The sequence below is a fragment of the Astatotilapia calliptera genome, unplaced genomic scaffold (assembly GCF_900246225.1).
Source record: "Astatotilapia calliptera unplaced genomic scaffold, fAstCal1.2 U_scaffold_14, whole genome shotgun sequence".
In the NCBI taxonomy this organism is placed as follows: Eukaryota; Metazoa; Chordata; class Actinopteri; order Cichliformes; family Cichlidae; genus Astatotilapia; species Astatotilapia calliptera.
The window spans coordinates 72,001-92,650 of record NW_020535663.1 but is presented as its reverse complement, the minus strand read 5'-3'; the positions used below and the strand labels follow the sequence as shown (position 1 = coordinate 92,650).

The 20,650-nt window shown below is 39.6% G+C and overlaps 1 protein-coding gene across 1 annotated transcript; it reads right to left on the bottom strand.

The window, feature by feature from the left end:
* Positions 1–392: 392 nt before the first annotated feature.
* Positions 393–18,974, bottom strand: LOC113017510 (protein NLRC3-like). Its single transcript, XM_026160657.1, has 11 exons — positions 18,851–18,974; positions 17,234–17,260; positions 16,932–17,027; positions 16,440–16,562; positions 11,886–11,949; positions 10,181–10,400; positions 8,289–10,083; positions 8,025–8,198; positions 7,498–7,671; positions 1,236–1,282; positions 393–940 (listed from the first exon to the last, which is right to left on the bottom strand). The coding sequence occupies exons 2-11, from the start codon at positions 17,239–17,241 to the stop codon at positions 396–398; spliced, it is 3,246 nt and encodes a 1,081-aa protein (XP_026016442.1). The 5' UTR covers positions 17,242–17,260; positions 18,851–18,974; the 3' UTR covers positions 393–395.
* Between the last annotated feature and the right edge of the window lie 1,676 nt (positions 18,975–20,650).

The following is a 20,650-nucleotide window of genomic DNA, read 5'->3' as shown; positions in this document are numbered from 1 at the left end:
ACCTCGTGAGCTGACATCCAGGAGGTGCTAAATAGTCCTTTATGGCCTTATTGCCTTATCTTCCACCTTCTTTGTCAATTATTTCCACTCTTTAAACTATATTTTCTCCATGTGTGGAGCTAACTGTGAGCTGCAGCATGCAGACACCATGTGCGCTAGCAAAAGAAAAGTGGCTGGGTGGAGACCCAAACAGCAAAGCTGTACCCTACACAGTTCACCACCAGAGGGCGCAAAGGAACAAAATCCAGACATACAGCTTAACAAATATCAAATGCAACAAACATCAAATGCAACAAACATCAAATGCAAAAGACCGTTACAATTGTCATTGTACATGTATTACTAAATTTTGGGTGCTCCACACTAATGTGAGAATGTGTCATGTTGCAGTAAGTTCACTCCGGGCCGTCACAGAGAGAGACACTGGAACCAGGTGACTTTAGCTGAAACCCAGCATATAGTGCTTCAGTGAACTTGGTGTTGAAAGTGTGCAGGTGGACCAGTCTGTCAGGGAGGACACTGTAAAAGGACACAGTGCCTGCAGGGTAGTCCACATACACTGCTAATTTGTGAGAGACAATCGAGGAGGGGACAGCGATCACTATTGATGCGTAATTGTAATTTCCAAAGTAACCATCATCATCACTGCAGTAGAGACTCCAGGACTGATCAGTCCTTCCGAACCTGCTGTCATCGCCGTCTCCTTTCCGTCCAATTCCTACACAAGCTACACTGATTTGAACTTCTCCTCTCCACTCGACCTCCCAGTAACAGCGACCAGTCAGACTGTTGGTACAGAGCAGCTGAGCCCAGTGATCAAACCTATGATCATGATCAGGATACAGCTGGTCTTCTTTCACGTGTGTGACCTTCTTGTTGTTGTCAGACAGTTTGAGGTTCCTGTGTGCTGTGTTTAGATCCAGCGTCAGGTCACAGAAATCTAAAGGGGACAGTGAGACACAGTGCAAATGGTCTCTCACAAACACATCTAACTTAATTTGCATGGTTTTCATGTTAATTTATGAAGAAGATCCGGTATGCAAAAGTTTTTGATTTTTTTAAGAGTGTGTTACCATCAGAAATTGGTTTTTAGTTAGTAAGTAAGTAAGAAACTATGTAACTTTTTTTGTAAAATTCATGATAAAATATATTTGGCAGAGGTACAACTAAAGTGTAAAAAATGTGAACACAGTACAACATGGTGTAAATAGAACTGATACATCAAAAATACTCACATTTCCTTAGACCTGGTCTCATCCACTGGACTCCTTGAGGCTCCACACTGAAATGAGAATTTTATCTTTTAGTGTGAAAACATGCCTTTATATTGTCTGAGTAATCTTTTCTAGAGAAATTATCTTGTTTCCTTTTATTCCATAATAAAATGAAAACGATAATGCACTTTCAGTTCTATGGTTTTATATATCAAAGTAATTTTTAAAAAAAAAGAAACCAACTGGTCTGTACAAGGTTCTTAAATTACCTAAATACAACCTGAGCAAATTGAAAGAATTTAGACATGTAAATAAAAAGCCAAAATCCTGTATAAATGACACTGTGTAAAACAGTTCACACTTGTAGCATCCGCTTAGGCATGAGTAGGAATTGAATAACTTAAGAGGAATACTTTGAAGATGAATTCTTAATTTTCTCACATGACTATATCTGCTCTGCATAAATAACAACTACTTGCTTCACTTTTTTTTTTCTGTACACTAGGAAAGTCAAAATCCTATTCCAAAGATTACGGTGGTTCTGCATTTGTTGGTGTGATGGTACACGTAAGCTCCAGACTGAGAAGTCTTGATGCATTCTCAATCATCCAGGTAAGTAAATCCCAAAAGGTTGATTCTGTTCATCTGGATGTAACGTTTTCAGTGGGAAACTCCTCACAGCCTATTGTTCAGATGTGCTAGTTTCAGTCATTATGCATTGAACTGTATATAAGGTTCAGATTAAAGAAGTCACTTGGATGAGTGACAAAACGTTTGTCCCACTGAAAACGCTACGTCCAGGTGAACATAATAAACCTTTTGGGGCTCCAGACTGAGACGAAGTCTGAGAAGACAATCTGATCCAAAACATTGGCATGTATGGCAATACATCTGGTAATAAAGGGAAATGAAACAAAAGGGTTACATAATATCAAAAAATCAATTCTGTTTATCTGGACTTTGCGTTTTCAGTGGGAGAAACGTTTTGTCACCCATCCATGTGACTTCTTCAGTCTCAGCTGACTGCAGGTTTCACCAACCTTATAAACAGTACATTTGCAAAATAACGGAAAACAGCCCACTTGTTCTAGTGGAAAAACATGGTGAACACAGCAGGAACGAATTAGGTGTCATCTGACAGGAGGAAGCAGAACTGCACACACTGAACACAGAACTTGAGATTGTCAAAATAAAACAGGAAACACACTGAGACACAGACCAAGAGACAAAGGCTTGACAAAGGGGCCGGGGGAGAAAACAGACAGGGATGGACATGACAGATTGGTTAGAAAGGTTGGAACACAAGGAGAGAAACATGGGAGGTCTGGAGGAAGAGGGAGTGAGTGAGAGACAGAGAGGGGGAGAGGGAGGGACACAGAGACATAATGGCTGAGGAAAAGACACATGGATGGACATGACCGACAGAGGAGGCATGGAAAGAAACACATGGAGGGGAAAACAGGAAAAGAAAAGCGAGATGAAACACAAAGACATGACTGGGGAACATATGAATAAACTCAAAGACATTAGGAAAACTAAAACCCAAACCTATGACGAAGGCACTTGTCAGAACTTGTCAGGGTTAAACACATCATAACCTCACTTAGCTATTGTGGCACCTACAAGTGTATGGTCACAGTTGTAATCTGCTGGAAACATTTACTGATGTAAAAGCCTTTGTTTCATTGCGATATTGCACTTTTTGCGCTGACCAGCTAGCACCGGTGTTCACGGAGATCTTCAACCTCTACCTGGCCCAAGCAGTGGTCCCCACGTGCTTCAAACAGTCCATTATTGTTCCTGTTCCAAAGAAACAACAGCCCACTTGCCACAATGACTACCGTCCAGTAGCACTGACTTCAATTGTGATGAAGTGTTTTGAAAGACTGGTGAGAGATCACATCATTTCTTCATTTCCTGCCACCATTGACTCACTTCAGTTTGCTTACCGGACTAATCGTTCCGCAGACGATGTCATATCTCACCTGCTTCACACATCCCTGAGTCACCTGGACACTTGCAGAGGGAATTATGTTAGGATGCTGTTCGTGGACTACAGTTCAGCATTCAACACAATAATTCCCTCTAAGCTTTTCACCAAGTTGACGGATCTAGTACTCAGCTCATCACTGTGTCTGTGGATCCTCAACTTCCTCACAGACAGACCCCAATCAGTGAGGGTGGGAAAACAAGTTTCCCCCTCCATCTCACTCAGCACTGGAGTGCCTCAGGGTTGTGTTTTAAGCCCCCTGCTGTACTCACTGTACACTTATGACTGTGTAGCCACATCAGACACCACCTCCATTGTCAAGTTTGCTGACGACACTGTTGTTGTGGGCCTGATCTCCGACAACATCGAGATGGCCTACCTGGAGGAGATTAGGAACCTGGAGAACAGATGCCAGGAGAATCAGAATCAGATTCTCCCGGTTCCTAATCTCCTCCAGGTAGGCCATCTCGATGTTGTCCTCCTCCTCCTAAAAGGTGCTCAAGAACTTTTACTCCTGCACCATTGAGAGCGTCCTGACGGCAAACATCTGCATCTGGTTTGGGAACAGCACCAAGCAGGACAGACGAGATCTGCAAAGAGTGGTGCGCTCAGCCGAACGCATCATTCAATCAGAGCTCCCTGACCTGCTGTCTACTCCAAGCGGTGCAAGTCCAAAGCTACGAAGATTATGATGGACCTCTCCCATCCCAACAATGGACTCTTCTCACTGTTGAGGTCTGGGAAGCGATTCCGCTCCCTTAAGGCCAAAACAGAGAGAATGAGGAGGAGCTACTTCCCCCAGGCTATTCGGGCCCTGAACCAGGTGTAGGACTGGACTCTCCCACACACATCACTATAAGACTGGACTCTCACACACATCACATCACCACACGCACCACCACACATTTCCTATAATTTATAATCTTTAAAATCCCTTCTGCTATTTGCACATTTGTTACTGTAAATTCCTAAGTTAATTTGTAAATTTTGCAGTAACCTGTAAATTGCAAATACTTTAAAACTTTTTTCTGTCATTTAATGGTCGGGCATTGTACAGCTACAACCATTTCACCCCCATGTCATACTGTGTATGGTTGTGTGTGTTTGACAAATAAATTTGAATTTGAATTTTCAGTTGAGGTTATGAAGATTGCGTGGCATCGCCACAAAAGGTGAGTAGCTGTAAGTGTGTGTAAGTCTGCCATTGCAACGGTCTTACCTCAGTTGCGGAAGAGCCTGCAGACTGAACACAACTCATCAGAATCAGAATCAGAAAGGGTTTTATTGCCAAATGTTGAGCAGGTTTACAACATTAGGAAATTGCTGCGGTGCTTAGTGCAAACATACTGTCATAAATAATGCTTAAATAGACATGAAAATAAAAATAAGAATAAGAATTAAAAGTGCTAAGTAGATAGGTATATACATGAGTGCAGGTGGTGATCAGTGCCAAACATGGAATGATGCATTGAACACAGCGTAGGGTCATGTGTTAGGGGTGGGAACAGTCATACGGTTATTGTTCATGTGTCCAACAGCAGAGGGGAAGAAACTGTTCTTATGGCGAGAGGTTCTGGTGCGAATGGACCGGAGCCTCCTGCCTATGTCCTCATGTCTCCTGTCTCTACTTTTCTGTGTGAAAACTGGTTAGTAGTTTGAGTTAACTAACTGTGATGCACATATAAGAGTAAGAAAATTTTTCTGTCTTGATTTAAAGGCCACAGCTGTTGTATGAAAGTCTGTTTTCATAGATCAAGAGGAAGCAAACTTTCCCGCCAGTTGTAATGGGAGCCACAATTCCACTTGTAGTGTAAAGACGTGGTGGGTCTTACTACATATGTTTTATTTCGTAGCACATGTAGCTCCGAGACATACTCTTAACCTGATGTTACTAGAAGTTTTACAGTTGATGATTTCAACATAACCTTGTTCTTACTCATTATATTGCTAAATGTAAATAGACTGGTTTATATTGACGTTTTGGGCAACTATAAAATATGTTTGTTTATTGTTCGCAAATATATTGTTTAATTTTTTAAGGTATAAAGGGTTTATAACAGTAATAATAAGCAGGTTATTTGCAGTGCTAATATTACTGCACAGAGATATTGTTGAAGCTGGACAGCAGCAGGATTTAGTTACAGATTTATTGGTAATAAGGAGACTGATATAAGATCATTATTTTGTAGATCTATACTTGTGGAAAAAACAATGCGACCATGTCACAGTTCTGGGTCGGTTCGACCCAGTAGTTTGAGTTCTGATGTTTTGGTTTATTTTTGAATGATTGTTGTGTTTTCGGGTGCTATTATTATTATTGTTATTAGAATTCTTTGTGTCTGTTTGTTCTTGTTTAAGGATTTGTTCTTCGGTCGTGTCTGCTTAGTACAGGTCTAGTTCCATGTGTCATTTTCTGTCTGTCTCTCAGTGTCGAGTCTGCGTCTTTGTGTGATGGTTTTTTGTTCCTGTTTTATTGTGAAGGTCTGCGTCTCATGTGAGTGTGTTCAGTTTTACCTCTTGTCTCGTCACGTTAATCACTCCCAGCTGTGTCCCTCACCTGTGTGTAATCTCCCTGTTTTTCTCTGTGTGTATTTAAGTCGTGTCTTCTGTCTTGCTGGTCCGTCTGTGTATCCGCCATGTTCCTTTCGTGTGTCTCCCTGCTGTCACCGTCATATACCATCTTCCGTCTTCCTTCATGTTCATGTTCATGTTCATGTTCAGGTTCAGGTTCGTGTTCGTGTTCGTGTTCTTGTTCAGGCTCAGTAGTTTAGTTGTCCCAATATAGTTTAGTTCTCCGTTTGCCGTTTGTCCATTCTTTTTTTTGTGTTCAATAAATAAACCACCTTCACACTTTCACTACTGCCCGCGACTGGATTCTCCTTTATTATTTCCACACGGCTTTTCTCACTTGCCGTGACAGACCAAGTGGGTTTAACATGTGAACCTGATTGAATGTGATGGTTTTTTTGTCACAAGAGGAATGACTGAAGGAAAGAGGAACGTGTGTATAAATGAACAGAAAACAATGGTATAAAATTCTGTGTAATAGAGAGACAAGGAAGAGACTGCACAACTTATGTCTCCAGTCTCTACTTTTCTGTATAAAATAGACCCCATTGAAGGCCTATAACACGATGGTTATGTGATGTTGGTGTTGTGAGCAACACTTTAAAGCAGTGTAGTAAAACAACTGAATTTCATAAGATCGACACAGTTTCAAACATCAGTATCAAGGGTCCCATCCCAAGCTATTTGTTACATTCTCCCTCAAGCTCTGTATTCCTCCTTGTGTATTTCTGCATTTAACCCGCAACTTTAATTTGCATTTTGTTAAGCTCAGCAATAAAGCTTCCTTTTAATCACCTTGTATCCCATGTCCTGCTTTTTGGGTCTAACTAATCTTGCCACACAGCCAACCTTTACACACAATGAGAGAGGTGGGCAATGATGATGAATCCTGATGGGGTGTGATTGGGATAAATACCTCAATCTTTTATTGAAATGCACAATCTCAATTGTCAACCTTAATGAGGTTGCAAGGTCATGCAGTCATAAGGTTGTGGGTGCCTATTTCATTTGATTTTAAACACTTTTCGAGGCCTAACTCATCATGATCCCAGCCTTGTTTATTTGTTTTTAGTCAATTATTCTCTCAAAACTTGGCAGTCTGGAAACAAAGAAAATAATCGAACTGATACAGAGCAAAAACTAATTTGAAAAAAGTCAGTTTTGCCTCTCTCTTGAATTAAAGGTTAAGGTAAACTTAGAGTTAAGGTTATCACTTACTTTACTTTTTTGTCCATAATTTGATAGATATATTGTAGATAGACAGGAAAGTGGTGAGAGGAAGAGGAAAAGACATGCAGCAAAAGGCTGCTTGAACCCAGGCCTACTGCTCTCCGGCCATACGGCATATGGTCGCCTGTTCACCCACTGAGCTAAAGCAGATCAACAAGATGACCACTTATTGTGAATGATATCACAGTATGCAACTGCTTGGCAAAGACTGTGACAGCTGCGATATGCTTGAGCACCACCTTTGACATGCAAGACAAGAAAATGTTAGAGATGATTGATTTTGTGATTGTGACTCAGAGGTGAGCTTTTAACTGTGATTGGTTCTGAGTCATTCACCCACACAGTTGCCCATTTGACTGGACATACACACTATATCACGGGCCATCAGGTCAGTGGTTACAATAAACCCTTAAATGACTTCAAGTAAATATCTGCTCTTCCTTACAAAATGTTGGAGAAAAAATATATTTTCAGCTTTATTTCCTGTTTTCCTACCAGAGTATTTCCAGTTTCACATGTGGATCCTCCTGTTGGGCAGACAAAAGCTTCATTCCTGAGTCTCCTGGATGATTATAGCTCAAGTCCAGCTCTTTCAAATAGGAGGGATTGTAGCACAGAGCTGTGGCCATAGCGGTGAAGCCTGTTCCTGTGATCTGACAGCCTGACAGCCTTCAAACACATTCAACATGTCACATCATTGTAATGAACTGCTCTGAATTTGATGATGTACATGCAGTCGAATTAACAGATTCTGATTTCAGTTATAGTTGTTACAAAAACAAACAAACTGGCTTTTGTGAACTCACTTTTAAAAAAGAAAAAAAAGCATTGACTTTCTGTCTGTTTTGCTATGATGGACAATCATAACAAAAGTTATATTTTTCTGATTTATGAAGTGTGTTTCACTTCTACTCTACTGTTCTCTTTCAGAGCGTACACCACAATAGAAACAACATATTAAATCTATAAAATAATGACAGTTGTGAAATATCCAAATCTCCTGAAACAAAGAATCAGCTAACCTGAGAGTTTCCAGCATACAGTGTGGATTCCCAAGTCCAACACAAAGCAGCTTCACTCCTGAATCCTGTAGGTTGTTGTTACTCATGTCCAGCTCTCTCAGTCTGGAGGACTGAGAACTTAGAATTGAGGAAAGAGCTTCACAGCTTCTCTCTGTGAGGTTACAGCCGCCCAACCTAGAAAGACATGGATATCAGCGAACTTTGCAACCTTTTGAAATAAACACTTTAAAGCAATGTCTTGCCAGGATTAAACTGGATACTTACTGGGCTTTCTTACAGGCTTTGACCACTGGCAGCAGCTGCAGAAGAGCCTCTTCTGAAGCTGAATATTTCCTCAAGTCAAACTCATCCACACCTGTTTCTGATGACAGTGAGATAATGACCAGAGCTGACCACTGAGCAGGAGAGAGATTAACTTTGGACAGTTGTCCTAAACTCAGTTGATGCTGGACCTCCTTCACTACAGAGTCATCATTCAATTCATTCAGACAGTGGAGCAGATTGATGCTTTTCTCTGGAGAGAGAGTGTCATTCATCTTTGTTTTAACATACTGAGCTGTTTCCTGATTTATCTGTGAGCTGTTTCCTGTTTGTGTGAGCAGGCCTTGTAAGAGATTCTGATTGGTCTTCAGTGAAAGACCAAGGAGGAACCGGAGAAACAATTCCAGATGTCCCTTTGGACTTCGTAAGGCCTTGTCCACAGCACTCTGGTAGAAATGTCTTACTGAAGATTCTCCACTCTGCACTGAGGCTGTTTCTTCTTCTTTCAGTAGGTTGATACCAGAGTTGGTGAATGTCAGATGGACATGAAGAGCTGCCAGAAACTCCTGAATGCTCAAATGGACGAAACAGAACACCTTCTCTTGGTACAGCCCTCTCTCTTCTTTAAAGATCTGTGTGAACACTCCTGAGTACACTGAGGCTTCTCTGACATTAATGTCACACTCTGTCAGGTCTGATTCATAGAAGATCAGGTTTCCTTTCTGCAGCTCCTGAAAAGCCAGTTTCCCCAGTGCTTCAATCATCTTCCTGCTCTCTGGACTCCAGAGAGGATCTGTCTCAGCTCCTCCATCATGCTTGATGTTTTTCAGTTTGGTCTGAACCACCAGGAAGTGAATGTACATCTCAGTTAGTGTCTTGGGCAGCTTTCCTCCAGCCTGTTTGGTTTTTATCACGCTCTCTAGAACTGTAGCAGTGATCCAGCAGAAGATTGGGATGTGACACATGATGTGGAGGCTTCGTGATGTCTTGATGTGAGAGATTATGGTGTTGGCCTCTTCCATGTTACTGAGTCTCTTCCTGAAGTACTCTTCCTTCGTTGGGTCAGTGAACCCTCTGACCTCTGTAACCACGTCTATATAGTCAGCAGGGATCTGATTGGCTGCTGCAGGTCGTGTGGTTATCCAGATGTGAGCAGAAGGAAGCAACTTTCCCCTGATGAGGTTTGTCAGCAGCACATCCACTGATGTGGACTCTGTAACATCAGTGAGGATCTCAGTGATGTGGAAGTTCAGAGGAAGTCGACACTCATCCAGACCATCAAAGATGAACACAACTTTGAACTTTTTAAAGTTACAGATTCCTGCTTCTTTGATTTCAGTGAAAAAGTGATGAATAAGTCCCACTAAGCTGAACTTTTTATCCCTCACTAAATTCAGCTCTCTGAATGGGAATGGAAACATGAACTGGATGTCCTGGTTGGTTTTGTCTTCAGTCCAGTCCAAAGTGAACTTTTGTGTCAGGAATGTTTTCCCGATGCCAGCCACTCCTTTGGTCAGAACTGTTCTGATTGGTTTGTCTCTTTCAGTCAAAGCTTTAAAGATTTCTTCACACCTGATTGTTGTTTCTGGTCTCTCTGGTTTCCAGGAAAACATTTCAATCTGTCTGACCTCATGTTCAGTGTTGACCTCTCCGGTCCCTCCCTCTGTGATGTAGAGCTCTGTGTAGATCTCATTTAGAGTGGTTCGGGGTCCTGGTTTAGCAATCCCCTCAAAGACACACTGAAACTTCTTCTTTAGGTTACATTTAAAATTATTCTCACAAAGTGGATCAGGACTTTCTACAGGAAAGCACCAGAAACACGAGTGTTATAATTATAGAAATTGTGACAATTTCATTCCTGTAAAGACTGAATTTATGAAGAGAAATCCTCTCACTGCTCTGCAGACAGTCAGCCAGCTCCTCCTGTTTCATTATTCTCAGGAAGTTAACTGCAAGTTTCAGAAATGCCTCTCTGCTGCTCCTTCTCTGCTTCTCTTCCTCACTGTCCAACACCTCCTCTTCATCCCTCTGCCACTCTGAATAATCTGGATTCAGATCATTCTGCATCTTCTTTAGCTCGTTCTTCACAAACATGATAATGCTGTCCTCTAGCATCTGGAAAATAATGACACAATCTGAATTCATAAAAAAATCAGATCTTCATAGTAAAAAACACTTTTTTACAGATTTGTTTTTTTGTGTGTTTTCAATTTAACAGAAATACAGCGTTAAAAGATATGCAGGTAACTAATTAAATTAAAACTTCTGCCAGAGAAAAAATATATAATTCCAAAATGTCAGTGTTATAAGATAAGGATAATTTTTTGGATAAGTGTGTCATTTTGGTTTTTATTGATGTAAGGACATTTTCAGAAATTTACATTTCTGACAGAAATGTGATAAATAAGTACACCTTAAGTACCCTGTACTTTCTGGCGTGCCTGTAGTGTTATAGAGTGACTTAGGTGACAGAAAATAATAAAATAATAACATAAATTAAATTAAGTAATCATTAGTACTGATTTTTTTAACCTCTTAAACCCCAAAGGGGTTTCTGAGCTTCCTGGTTGAAAATGCAATGCTCAAATTTAATTGATTATTTCTCTGCAATTACAAACTCTGTCCTTAGAATCTTGGTATCAAAATAAAGCTAACACTTGTGAAATTTCATCAGAGGTGTATATATTGAAGCAGATATTACTGTGTCAAAGTTACTGAGACTGGAACACAGAAAAAGTAAGTAGATTTTATCCTCGCCTAATTTAAAAAATAAATAAATAATTGCATATAACCCTTTTAAAAATATGCCTCAGTTTACATTTCATTACAGAAATTCAGTAACCAAAAATAAACATCATCTGTGCAAAGATTTCTGTTTGTAAAGTGAAACAGTGAAAAATTACAGCCTAGTCAATACATGAATATCCAGACGTTGTACAAAAATGTCTAATTTTGGCACACAATTGGACACCATGCCAGTTGAATTTTTTAGGTATTTAAGAGCAGAAATAAATTAATTTTATTAACAGGCCTGAAAATGCTTTTTTTAAATATATTTTTGAAGAATTAACATTTACATGGTAATGGCCCTTTTCTGCTGTGCGCATAGAGCGTTTAATTGGCCTCTGGTCCTTTAAACTCTGAGGGGCTGTAAATTTGGTCTCTTTTGGTCAATTTGCATGATTGACACCTCTTTTTAATCGTTTGAGCCAATAGCAATGATGCCACGTTCACGTCACTTCAACCAATCAGATGTTGCAAGGCCAAAACCCACGTTGGCCCAAATTTACTGCATGTGACATCTGTCCAGTAACGTGTCTGTAGGTGGGTCTAAAATGGAGGTTGTTGACAGAAAGATGCAGCTAGCTAGGCATGGTAACTACTGTTAATCACGTGGCTGTGCAGTGTACTTGCACCTTATTTGCGGATCATGTTATGTTCTCAAAACTTTGTTTTGAAAAGTGCTTTATAAGTAATAATAAAGTGAAACTAATTCACTGTTGGAGTATGTTTGTTATTTTGCCATTAAGTTATGATGAATATTGGACTGAGAAACATGAAAACAATTTAAAAAAAACAGGTAGGTGTACATGTACAAACCTTAAACACCGAGTCCAGATTGGTTTGATGCTGCTGGGCATGATGAAGACTCTCCTGATCAGCTCTGTGGAGACATCATGAAGAAATTAGAACCATTTTGCACATAAATACAAGCCAAGGATTTCTTCTTCTGCTGTTTGATGATCATCCTGATTAAAACAAGCACAACTGTGCTGTAACAAATCTATTGTGTCAGTTTATACACTTATTTATTTATTCATTTATTGGACTCCACTAGTCTAACTAACAGGTCAGTGATGGTTCTGTACTAAAGTGTGTTCTTGTACTGACCATATTATAGATATGCTCTGTACATTGCAAAAAGAAAAAAAAAAAGTCAGATTCATATTTTTATAATAATAATGGATTGAATTTATATAGTGCTTTTCAAGGCACCCAAAGCGCTTTACAATACCACTATTCATTCACTCTCACATTCATACACTGGTGGAGGCAAGCTACGGTTGTAGCCACAGCTGCCCTGGGGCAGACTGACAGAACCGGCGACCTTCCGGTTACAGATGCGATTCCCAACCCCCTGAGCCACGGTCGCCCAAGACTTTTATTAAAAAATTTGGCCTTTGTGTGTTTACAATACCAGTAGCAAGAAAGAGCATCTTCGAGGAACAGCTGAATATTTTCTGAGGAGAAAACTAAGAATACACCTAAAAAAATAAAAAAGCACATGATGACACCTTGAATCTGCCTACAATACATCTACATCTGTGGTGTTCAGTGTCCAGACGGTGAACTACAAAATGATCAAGAGCTTTGAGGGTCTTGAAAAGCGCTATATAAATGCAATCTATCATTATTATTATTATTATTATTATTAATATTATTAATATTATCATCTTATTACATCCCAATGCACTTTGCAGTGTTATTTCATGCAGAAAAATGTCAATATTACGGTTAAAAAAAAAAGATTTGCTGTGGTCCTTTATCAATGTTACGGCCCTGGCCGGCTAGAGTTTTCTTCTGTGCTATATCTTTAAGAATCTGCAGGTCCTTCCTGATTGGAGAGCTAACGGTGGCTGATTGCTCCCCTCATCATCACTCCTGCTGCCATTCAGGTCTTGCTTGCCTGTGTTGTCACAAGCGCAAATACGGTGATGTTGACTTGTCTGACTCTTTTCTATGCTGTGAAGATGATCCTGAGACAAAATTATCCAACTCTGGCCAAATGTCTACTTGCTGCGAATTCCAGCGATCAAAATCCCTGAGTTTACAGCATTGAAAATGACATGTTAATGCGTAAATGGCACCCTCCCTCATTTAATGATCTTGACTGGAATGTTTTTCAACAGATAGCTGTATCGCAAAAGTTCTAACCCCAGGTACTCAGTCTTGCACATGACAGTTTCTCCGGACATTTAGGAATTAGAAAAACTTACTGCCACTCCTACCACATTTGTCAGGTTAGTGGTAAACCAAACCAAGTTATTCCACCTGCTTCATTACATCCAATCCCAGCTTTAGGGGAACCATTTGAGCACATACTCATTGATTGTGTAGGTCCACTTCCCAAAACAAAGTCAGGACATCAGTATATTTTGACTTTGATGTGCACCGCCACACGCTTCCCCAAGGCTATTCTGTTACGCACTCGCAAAGTCAAAGCTGTTGTCAGAGTGCTAGTAAACGTATTCTCCACTTTCGGTTTTCCAAAATCTGTTCAAACGGACCAAGGATCAAATTTTATGTCTAAGATATTTGCTCAGGTCTTGAAATTTCTTGGCGTAATGCATCAAAAACCCAGTATGTATCATCACAAATCACAGGGTGCGCTTCAGGGTTTCCAAAAAACATCAAAAGCCATGATGGGGAGGTTCTTCCTCAAGTCAAGAAGAGAGTGGGATGAGGGTCTGCCACTTCTTCTTCTAGCAGTGACAGAGAGTGTGCAGGGGTCGACGATTTTCAGTCCCGCAGAGCTGGTGTTTGGACACAGTGCATGGTCATTTGTGACTGCTCAAAGAGATATCCCTCAGACAGTTATCCCAAATCAAAACGTGTTAGATTACGTATGTTCTTTAACCCTTTAAGACCTACCATAGAACCAAGTCCGCCAGAGCTTATATTATATTTTTACATGCTACAGTGCCATTTTTGGGAGCATTTCAAGTTGCTATACATCAGTACAACCATACCATTATAGATTTTTTAATAATATGTATGCATTAAGTGAATAGTAATTACATAAATTGCAAATCGTTTTTTTAACATATATTTCTAGTTAGAGAAATTTAAGAGGTTTATCCCTCAAAACTATAAATACAATAAAGTTGCACAAAATAGTTTCCCATGTGGAAATAGAGGATATTATTTTATTGCTACAATATAACTCACATTATTAACATTGCATTAATAATATCCCTTACAGCATTGATATTGTATTAAAGATGTTTATGAAACTTACTGTTATTAACCTTTCACTTACAGGTGCAGCCAAAGTCGGTTTATACACATTGCATGATTGTGCTCATTAACAGAGTTGATGTTCAGTCTCAGTTTATTGGAGGTTTTAAGCTTCGCTGAGCGCGATGTCTCAGTTGATATATTGAGGGAGTTATAGTTTCTTTCCACTGTGTTCCTGTTAATGATAAACTACAAATTTACTCTAAATTACTAAAATATCGATATTTTAATGTGAGAATCGATTCTAGAACATAAATGATTGGTATCGGAGGAATCGATATTTTAGGATCGATCCGCACATCACTAGCTTATGGTATAAGATGTAAGAATAACTTCTATTATTTCATAAGCAAAAAAAATTATTGTGCTAGCTTACGTGGTTGAAGTTCTACCGGGATTTAAAAATAGTTACACAAAACAGAGCCCGACTGGCTTTAAAGGGAATAAAGAAAACATAATTCCACGTGTTCTCTTTCCGTATCTCAGAAGAAAATAAAAAATAAAAAATGAAAAGAAAATTTGATAAGAGATCCGTTCAGAGAAGTTTTGAAGTAGGTGACCAAGTGTTGACTCTCCTACCCAGTCCTGGATCTTCTCTCCTTGCAAAGTTCTGTGGGCCCTAAACTGTCCAAGAGAAACTGAGTGACAGAGATTATGTTATAGGTACCCCAGACCATAGGAGAAAACGTTGTTTGTGTCACGTCAACCTGATGAAGTCTTATTTTGTTTACAGTGTCGGTGTAAACTCCTCTTCATCCCATGCTGTGCCGTCGTCCCTGCCTGTAGTGGTGCCAGTGTCTTTGTCTCAGTATAATCCAAAAAGTGATGGCTTAGTTTTCGTTTGTGCTGAGAGTTGCTCCCGACTCAGAAACTCTGAAATATTAGACAATTTAAAATCCCACCAAAAACATTTAGATGACGCTGCCCAGAACGATATGTGCTGTCTTATAAAAGACCATCCGTTCCTGTTGCAGACACTTTGTCTCGCTCTACGGTCCTTAAACATGACATAGATGTAGGTGACAATCAAAAAACAGGCTTATCGTGTGAACCCTACCAAACGTGCACTTTTTTAGCAAGAAGTTTCCTACTTTCTGGAAAATAATCTAGCTGTCCTGAGCTCCAGTGCATGGAGTTCCCCATGTCTTCTTGCACCAAAGGTTTACAAAATCCTACGATTTTCGAAAAGTAAACAGTGCGACCAAACCTGACTCTTCTCCTCTTCCTGGAATGGAAGATTGTCTTGATAGAGTTGGAGTCCCCTCATCATGTGGCAGACCTGAAACTGGCTTCCAAACCCTGTGATTTGTGTGTTATTCCTGAGATTCACAGAGTTTGTATATAGTGTGTAAATTAGTTTTCACTTGTAAATAGGCACTGAAGCAGAAGGGGTGAGCTGCCTTATTGTTTCTAGTATTATTTCCTCCTGTTTAATTCAGTTAGAAAGTTAGGCGTAGCACTTGTCCTTTGTTTGGTTTTTGATTCATCTAGGGTTTTAGATAGCACCTCCTTTCCCGACTTAGCTTGTTCTGTTTGTTATTTTGGCCTTTGTTCACCCCAGAGTTAAGTTTTCAGTGTAGCCACAAATAAACCACCGTTCACTTCAAAGATTTGGCTTCTGGGTATGGTTTTGGGGACCAGGGTCGGATCACATCTTTCCTAACCCTTATGTTTCGTTTCGGTACCCCTAGACTGGGCTGTAACAACCAGTTTTGTTAATGATTTTCATGAATGCTGGGATGGTCACTATGAATTATGAGATTATGATAACATGGATCAAGGGTGGTTCAAGCTGGAATATAAAGGAAGCATTGAAGCACTTTTATTTAATATTTAAAGAATTCCAGCAGCTTGTATCGTGGCTTTCAGCACCACACAGACAGCTGTAGATCATTTCACCTTCCTAAGCAAAACGAGCACCCACAGTATCAGAGTCAAACTGACTAATTGCTGACCCATTCCTGCTGATTACCACATAAATTATAATCAGCGTGATGGCCAGTGCAGGGAATGCAGGGCTGTTATGATAGATTTAAAAAAAAAAGCAGTCTTTCAGTCTTACTCATAGAGGTCCTAAATTTCAGGACTGAGGCCAGATGCACTACATAGCTTTAAGGTAGGTGTGAACTTTCTTACTCCTCAGCAGCAGCCGGTTTTGGTCCTTTAAAGTGGAAGAGGAAATCCATTGACCGATCACTCTTCAAAGACACACAGCTGGGTCCAGGTTCAGGTTCAAGGGCATCTGGTGTCTCAGTGATCCTGGTGAACACAGAAAAAGACCATCAGGCAGAGAAATTACATGTTTAGCCTTCTGACACAAAAAGTACCGAATAAACTTGGAGCTAGTCACAGTGATGATATTACAGTAAGACTAAAAAATAAGGCTAAAAAGTTTGATGCTCTTCGCAACAAATGACTTCTGTTCTTTTTAGTCTATTTGTTGCTGTGTTTTCTTCTTTTTATGAACACATCAATAAAACAACAACAACAACATCATTAATAATAATAATAATAATAATAATAATAATAATAATAATAATAATAATAATAATAATAATAAATGATTACACATGTGGCAAACTAAAACTTCTCACTGATTACTCCTGGATCCATTCAGTTAATTCTTACTTTGCATCAGGAGACAATTTCCTGCTTTTAAAGTCAGGACGGTCTTCCTGTTGAGTGCTGAGACTCGGCTCAGGTTCATGTTCAGGAGAGTCTGGTCTGAGGAGTGAGGAAAGGAATCAGGAAAAGTTATATATGTACCATTTTTTACTCTCCAGGTGAAAGATATATTAGAAAAACTTTTCAGGGTTAAAATTAATTAGCAAAAGAAAGAGCAGATGATGAAGTTACTGCATGTAATTTGAAAACATTTCTGTATTTGTTCTTTTAGCAGTGAAGATAATACAAGGTTTAGAGTGTGATACCTTTCCATGTTTGTAACCTGCAGTCACCTGATGGAAGAGAAAAGTGAGAATAAAACACAGATTATAACTTGGCTTTATTTCTGTTTATTGAGATATTTGATAGCTACAAGGTGGTGACCTGTTTCATCATAATTATACTTTTATATTATATTACTTTATAACTAAGGTTTCATTGTTTGTCAAAAAGATCAATCTGACCATCAAAGAGTCAAAAAACAATCATTGTGATGATCACACTTTTCAAACAAAAGATTAAATGGAACAAAAATACAAACAAAAAAACCATATAATATAAATCAGATCAAAGATTAATTTATTCATCATCTTCCTGAACACCGTCTGTCTGCACTGGGATAAGTTTTGATTCTGTTCTTTTTCTATTAAGATCTTGTCTTACTTCCCTTCATCACTTTATGCTTCAGGAGTTTGAGTCTGTATTTAAGTAAAGGTATTTTCATGGCACATAACACACATTCTAGAAAGCATCCTCTACTTCAGCTATTTTTCACTTACTTCCCCTCCAGACTGTGTGTAACCACTGAAGGATTTAAAGACACATCTTAAAATAATATATTAAAAATAATTTTATAAACAACAAAAAATGAAAAATAAAATCATTTTTGAAAGAAACAAAATAAAAATAATTCAAAGCTCACTAAGTGTCCACCATCAGTGTGTTTTATTCTGGAGCTCACTTCCTTGTTTATTTCTTAGATGTTAATGATTTGAATACAGCTGCTCACTGTAACCGGATGACACGCCCACACTGTCCAACTAGTATAACAAGTTTATAACGTCACTGCTTTGTTCTGATGTTTGGCTGAATTTCCTGCCCCTGGCTACTGAATTTCATCTATCAAGTGAAAGTTTTAAACAGCAAAACATAAATTATCCACTTACTGAAGAGTGTTTAACATTTTAATTGAATAAGAATTTTCGTATGAACTGTAGGACTCTGTGTCCTGATAAAGTTTTGAATAACACATTTCCCTCCCCAGAATCAGTGATGCATCAGAACCAGTGAGCTGTCAGCTTCCAGCCCTGACGGCGTGTCCACTTACAGGTCGTCGAGTGAGAAAGCCGAGAAAGAGAAAGCTTATTCTGATGCGTCGGGTCCGCGCTCTGTGTTTATGTCTTTGTGTGGAATCCGTTTACCTGCTCTCACCTGCTATCGCTTTATTCAAGCTACTCACCTCTCTCTATCCACCTGCACTTTCAAACGTACACGTGAAGGACTACAGGAATTTTTGGACCATGGCCAATCAGAGAGGTCCTGCTCCTGACAATCTCAGATTGGTTTAGACGACAATATGGGCATAATGTGTGTTTGGTGTTGATCACACGGAGACTTTCAGAGTTGTGGAGACCTGCGACATAGGATTTTTTTTTTTGTGGCACCATTGAAAAATTTAGTTGCATTTGCAACCCAATTGGTTGCAGTCTAGAGCCCTGCTACCAGAAATGACCCAACCAACCCGAATCAAATATGACAAACTACACAGAGAGCTCATCATCCAGAGGCATTAACAATCATGTCAGCCATGATGAACTTAAATAACAAATGTCTGAAAACAAAACAGAACAAAAAACAAAACAAATTAATGGTTCATGTCTCACTTTTAGTCCTTCCAACAGAGTCTGTTCTGCCTGCAGTGGGAAACCTTCAGTCTCCTCGGTCCAGAAAAGAGGTTCTCAAACGTTTTGTGGTCACGAGTCTCTTTCAGAGGACAACATTATCCCATATAATCAACCTCAGCTTCACATGATGATGTGTACTAACAGAAATATTTAACATCGTTCACAAGAAAGCTGTCTGGCTAATAATTCATTAGTAGCAGGACAGAAAATAAATAAAAGGTAAAATACAGACGTTTGCTGTGTGTCCTTCTTTCACTCTGTACCTGTTTCATCAGTCCTTACAGGACACTGAACCAAGTATATTTCCATATGCAAACACAGCTGTCACGCCCGGCTGCCTGAGGTCAGGTTACATCAGCCAGTTTGTTCCTCTGTTTGTGTTCACTACAGCTTCAGTTCAGTTTTCAGTAACTTCCAAGAAAGGCGCTGTTGTTATTTTGGGGTGGTTTCATGAGTAATGTTTGAAGACAACAGTAAAACAGGAAAGATGTACAGGAGGAAAAAAATGTGTGTAATCTATTTGTGTGTTGTTCTTGTAACACACAAATTTACCCTTTCTGTGTACAAGAGGCTGCTGGGAAGATTAAGCCAGCCTCCTGATGACATTAAAACAAATCTGAGATGTGCTCCTGTGATATAAACTACAGAGCAATTCAGATCCCAAACAAACTTCAACTCCATTTGTGAGTACAAGAAAACAGTTATTAGAATATAATGAGCTTAAATTTGCTTAGATGAGATGGTCGAGCTGTAGATCAGAGGAATAGGAAAGGATTTGTGAATGTGTGTGTGTTTTAGTTTGGTTTAGCTATAGGCCTGAGAGTGTGTGTAATTGTGTAGAGGGAGAGGAATTTATTGACACTGGGGGTCTGCCTGTCATAAAAGGAGACAGGAAGCTACAGTTGGGGGATGCTGGGACTGTAAAGAGAGGAGGAGTCTGTTACCCTTGTTGTCCCCGAATGTAATAAAAGCTCATAACTGTCACATGGTCTAATTATGGTCTGGAGAGGAGATGGACTTTTATGACCGGCAGGAAGTCACATATACAGAGACACACACCCAGTGCTTTAACTGTTACGACACACACACACACTTACTCACGTGCACACACAGGTACGCACACACACAGGTACTCACATTCTCGTACATACATACACAAACACACGGTATTTTGGGTTTATAACACATCATGTGGGTTTTACGATGGGCGGGTCGCTTCTATAAGACTGGTTGTAACAGACAAAGAAGTTGAGATCTGCAGAGGGACACCGGCCCTGTATATCTCCCCTTCTGGAAGGTGCATCTGTAACTGAAGGTGAATAAAGGTTTTGTAAAATAACTACTGAGTTCCGTCTGAGTTAGCCAGAAAAGGCTAACATTGTTATCTTTTTACAAAAAAAAAAAAAAAACAGCTGAACATGAGAGGTTTTTGGACAAAGTTTGTGTTCTCCATTCTTTAAGCACAGGTTTGAGCACCGTTTAAGCACCGGCACCGTTTCAAAAGTACCGATTTGGCACCGGTATCGGATAAAACCTAAACGATACCCATCCCTACCTGTTAGTGCTACTGCCTTCTTTGCCTGTAGTGCGGCAGTATAGTTACCTTTAACCACAGTACGAGGACAGAAGGGAAATATGGACCAGATCAGACAGGTTCTAGATTCGTAGGAGCCAAGGGTGTATGACAACAGAGTACTTGTACACAGTAGGTGTAGAAAACACAATCGCATTTATTAGCAATTATTAAAGTTTAGCAAGTTGTGCACATTTAACAAAAGT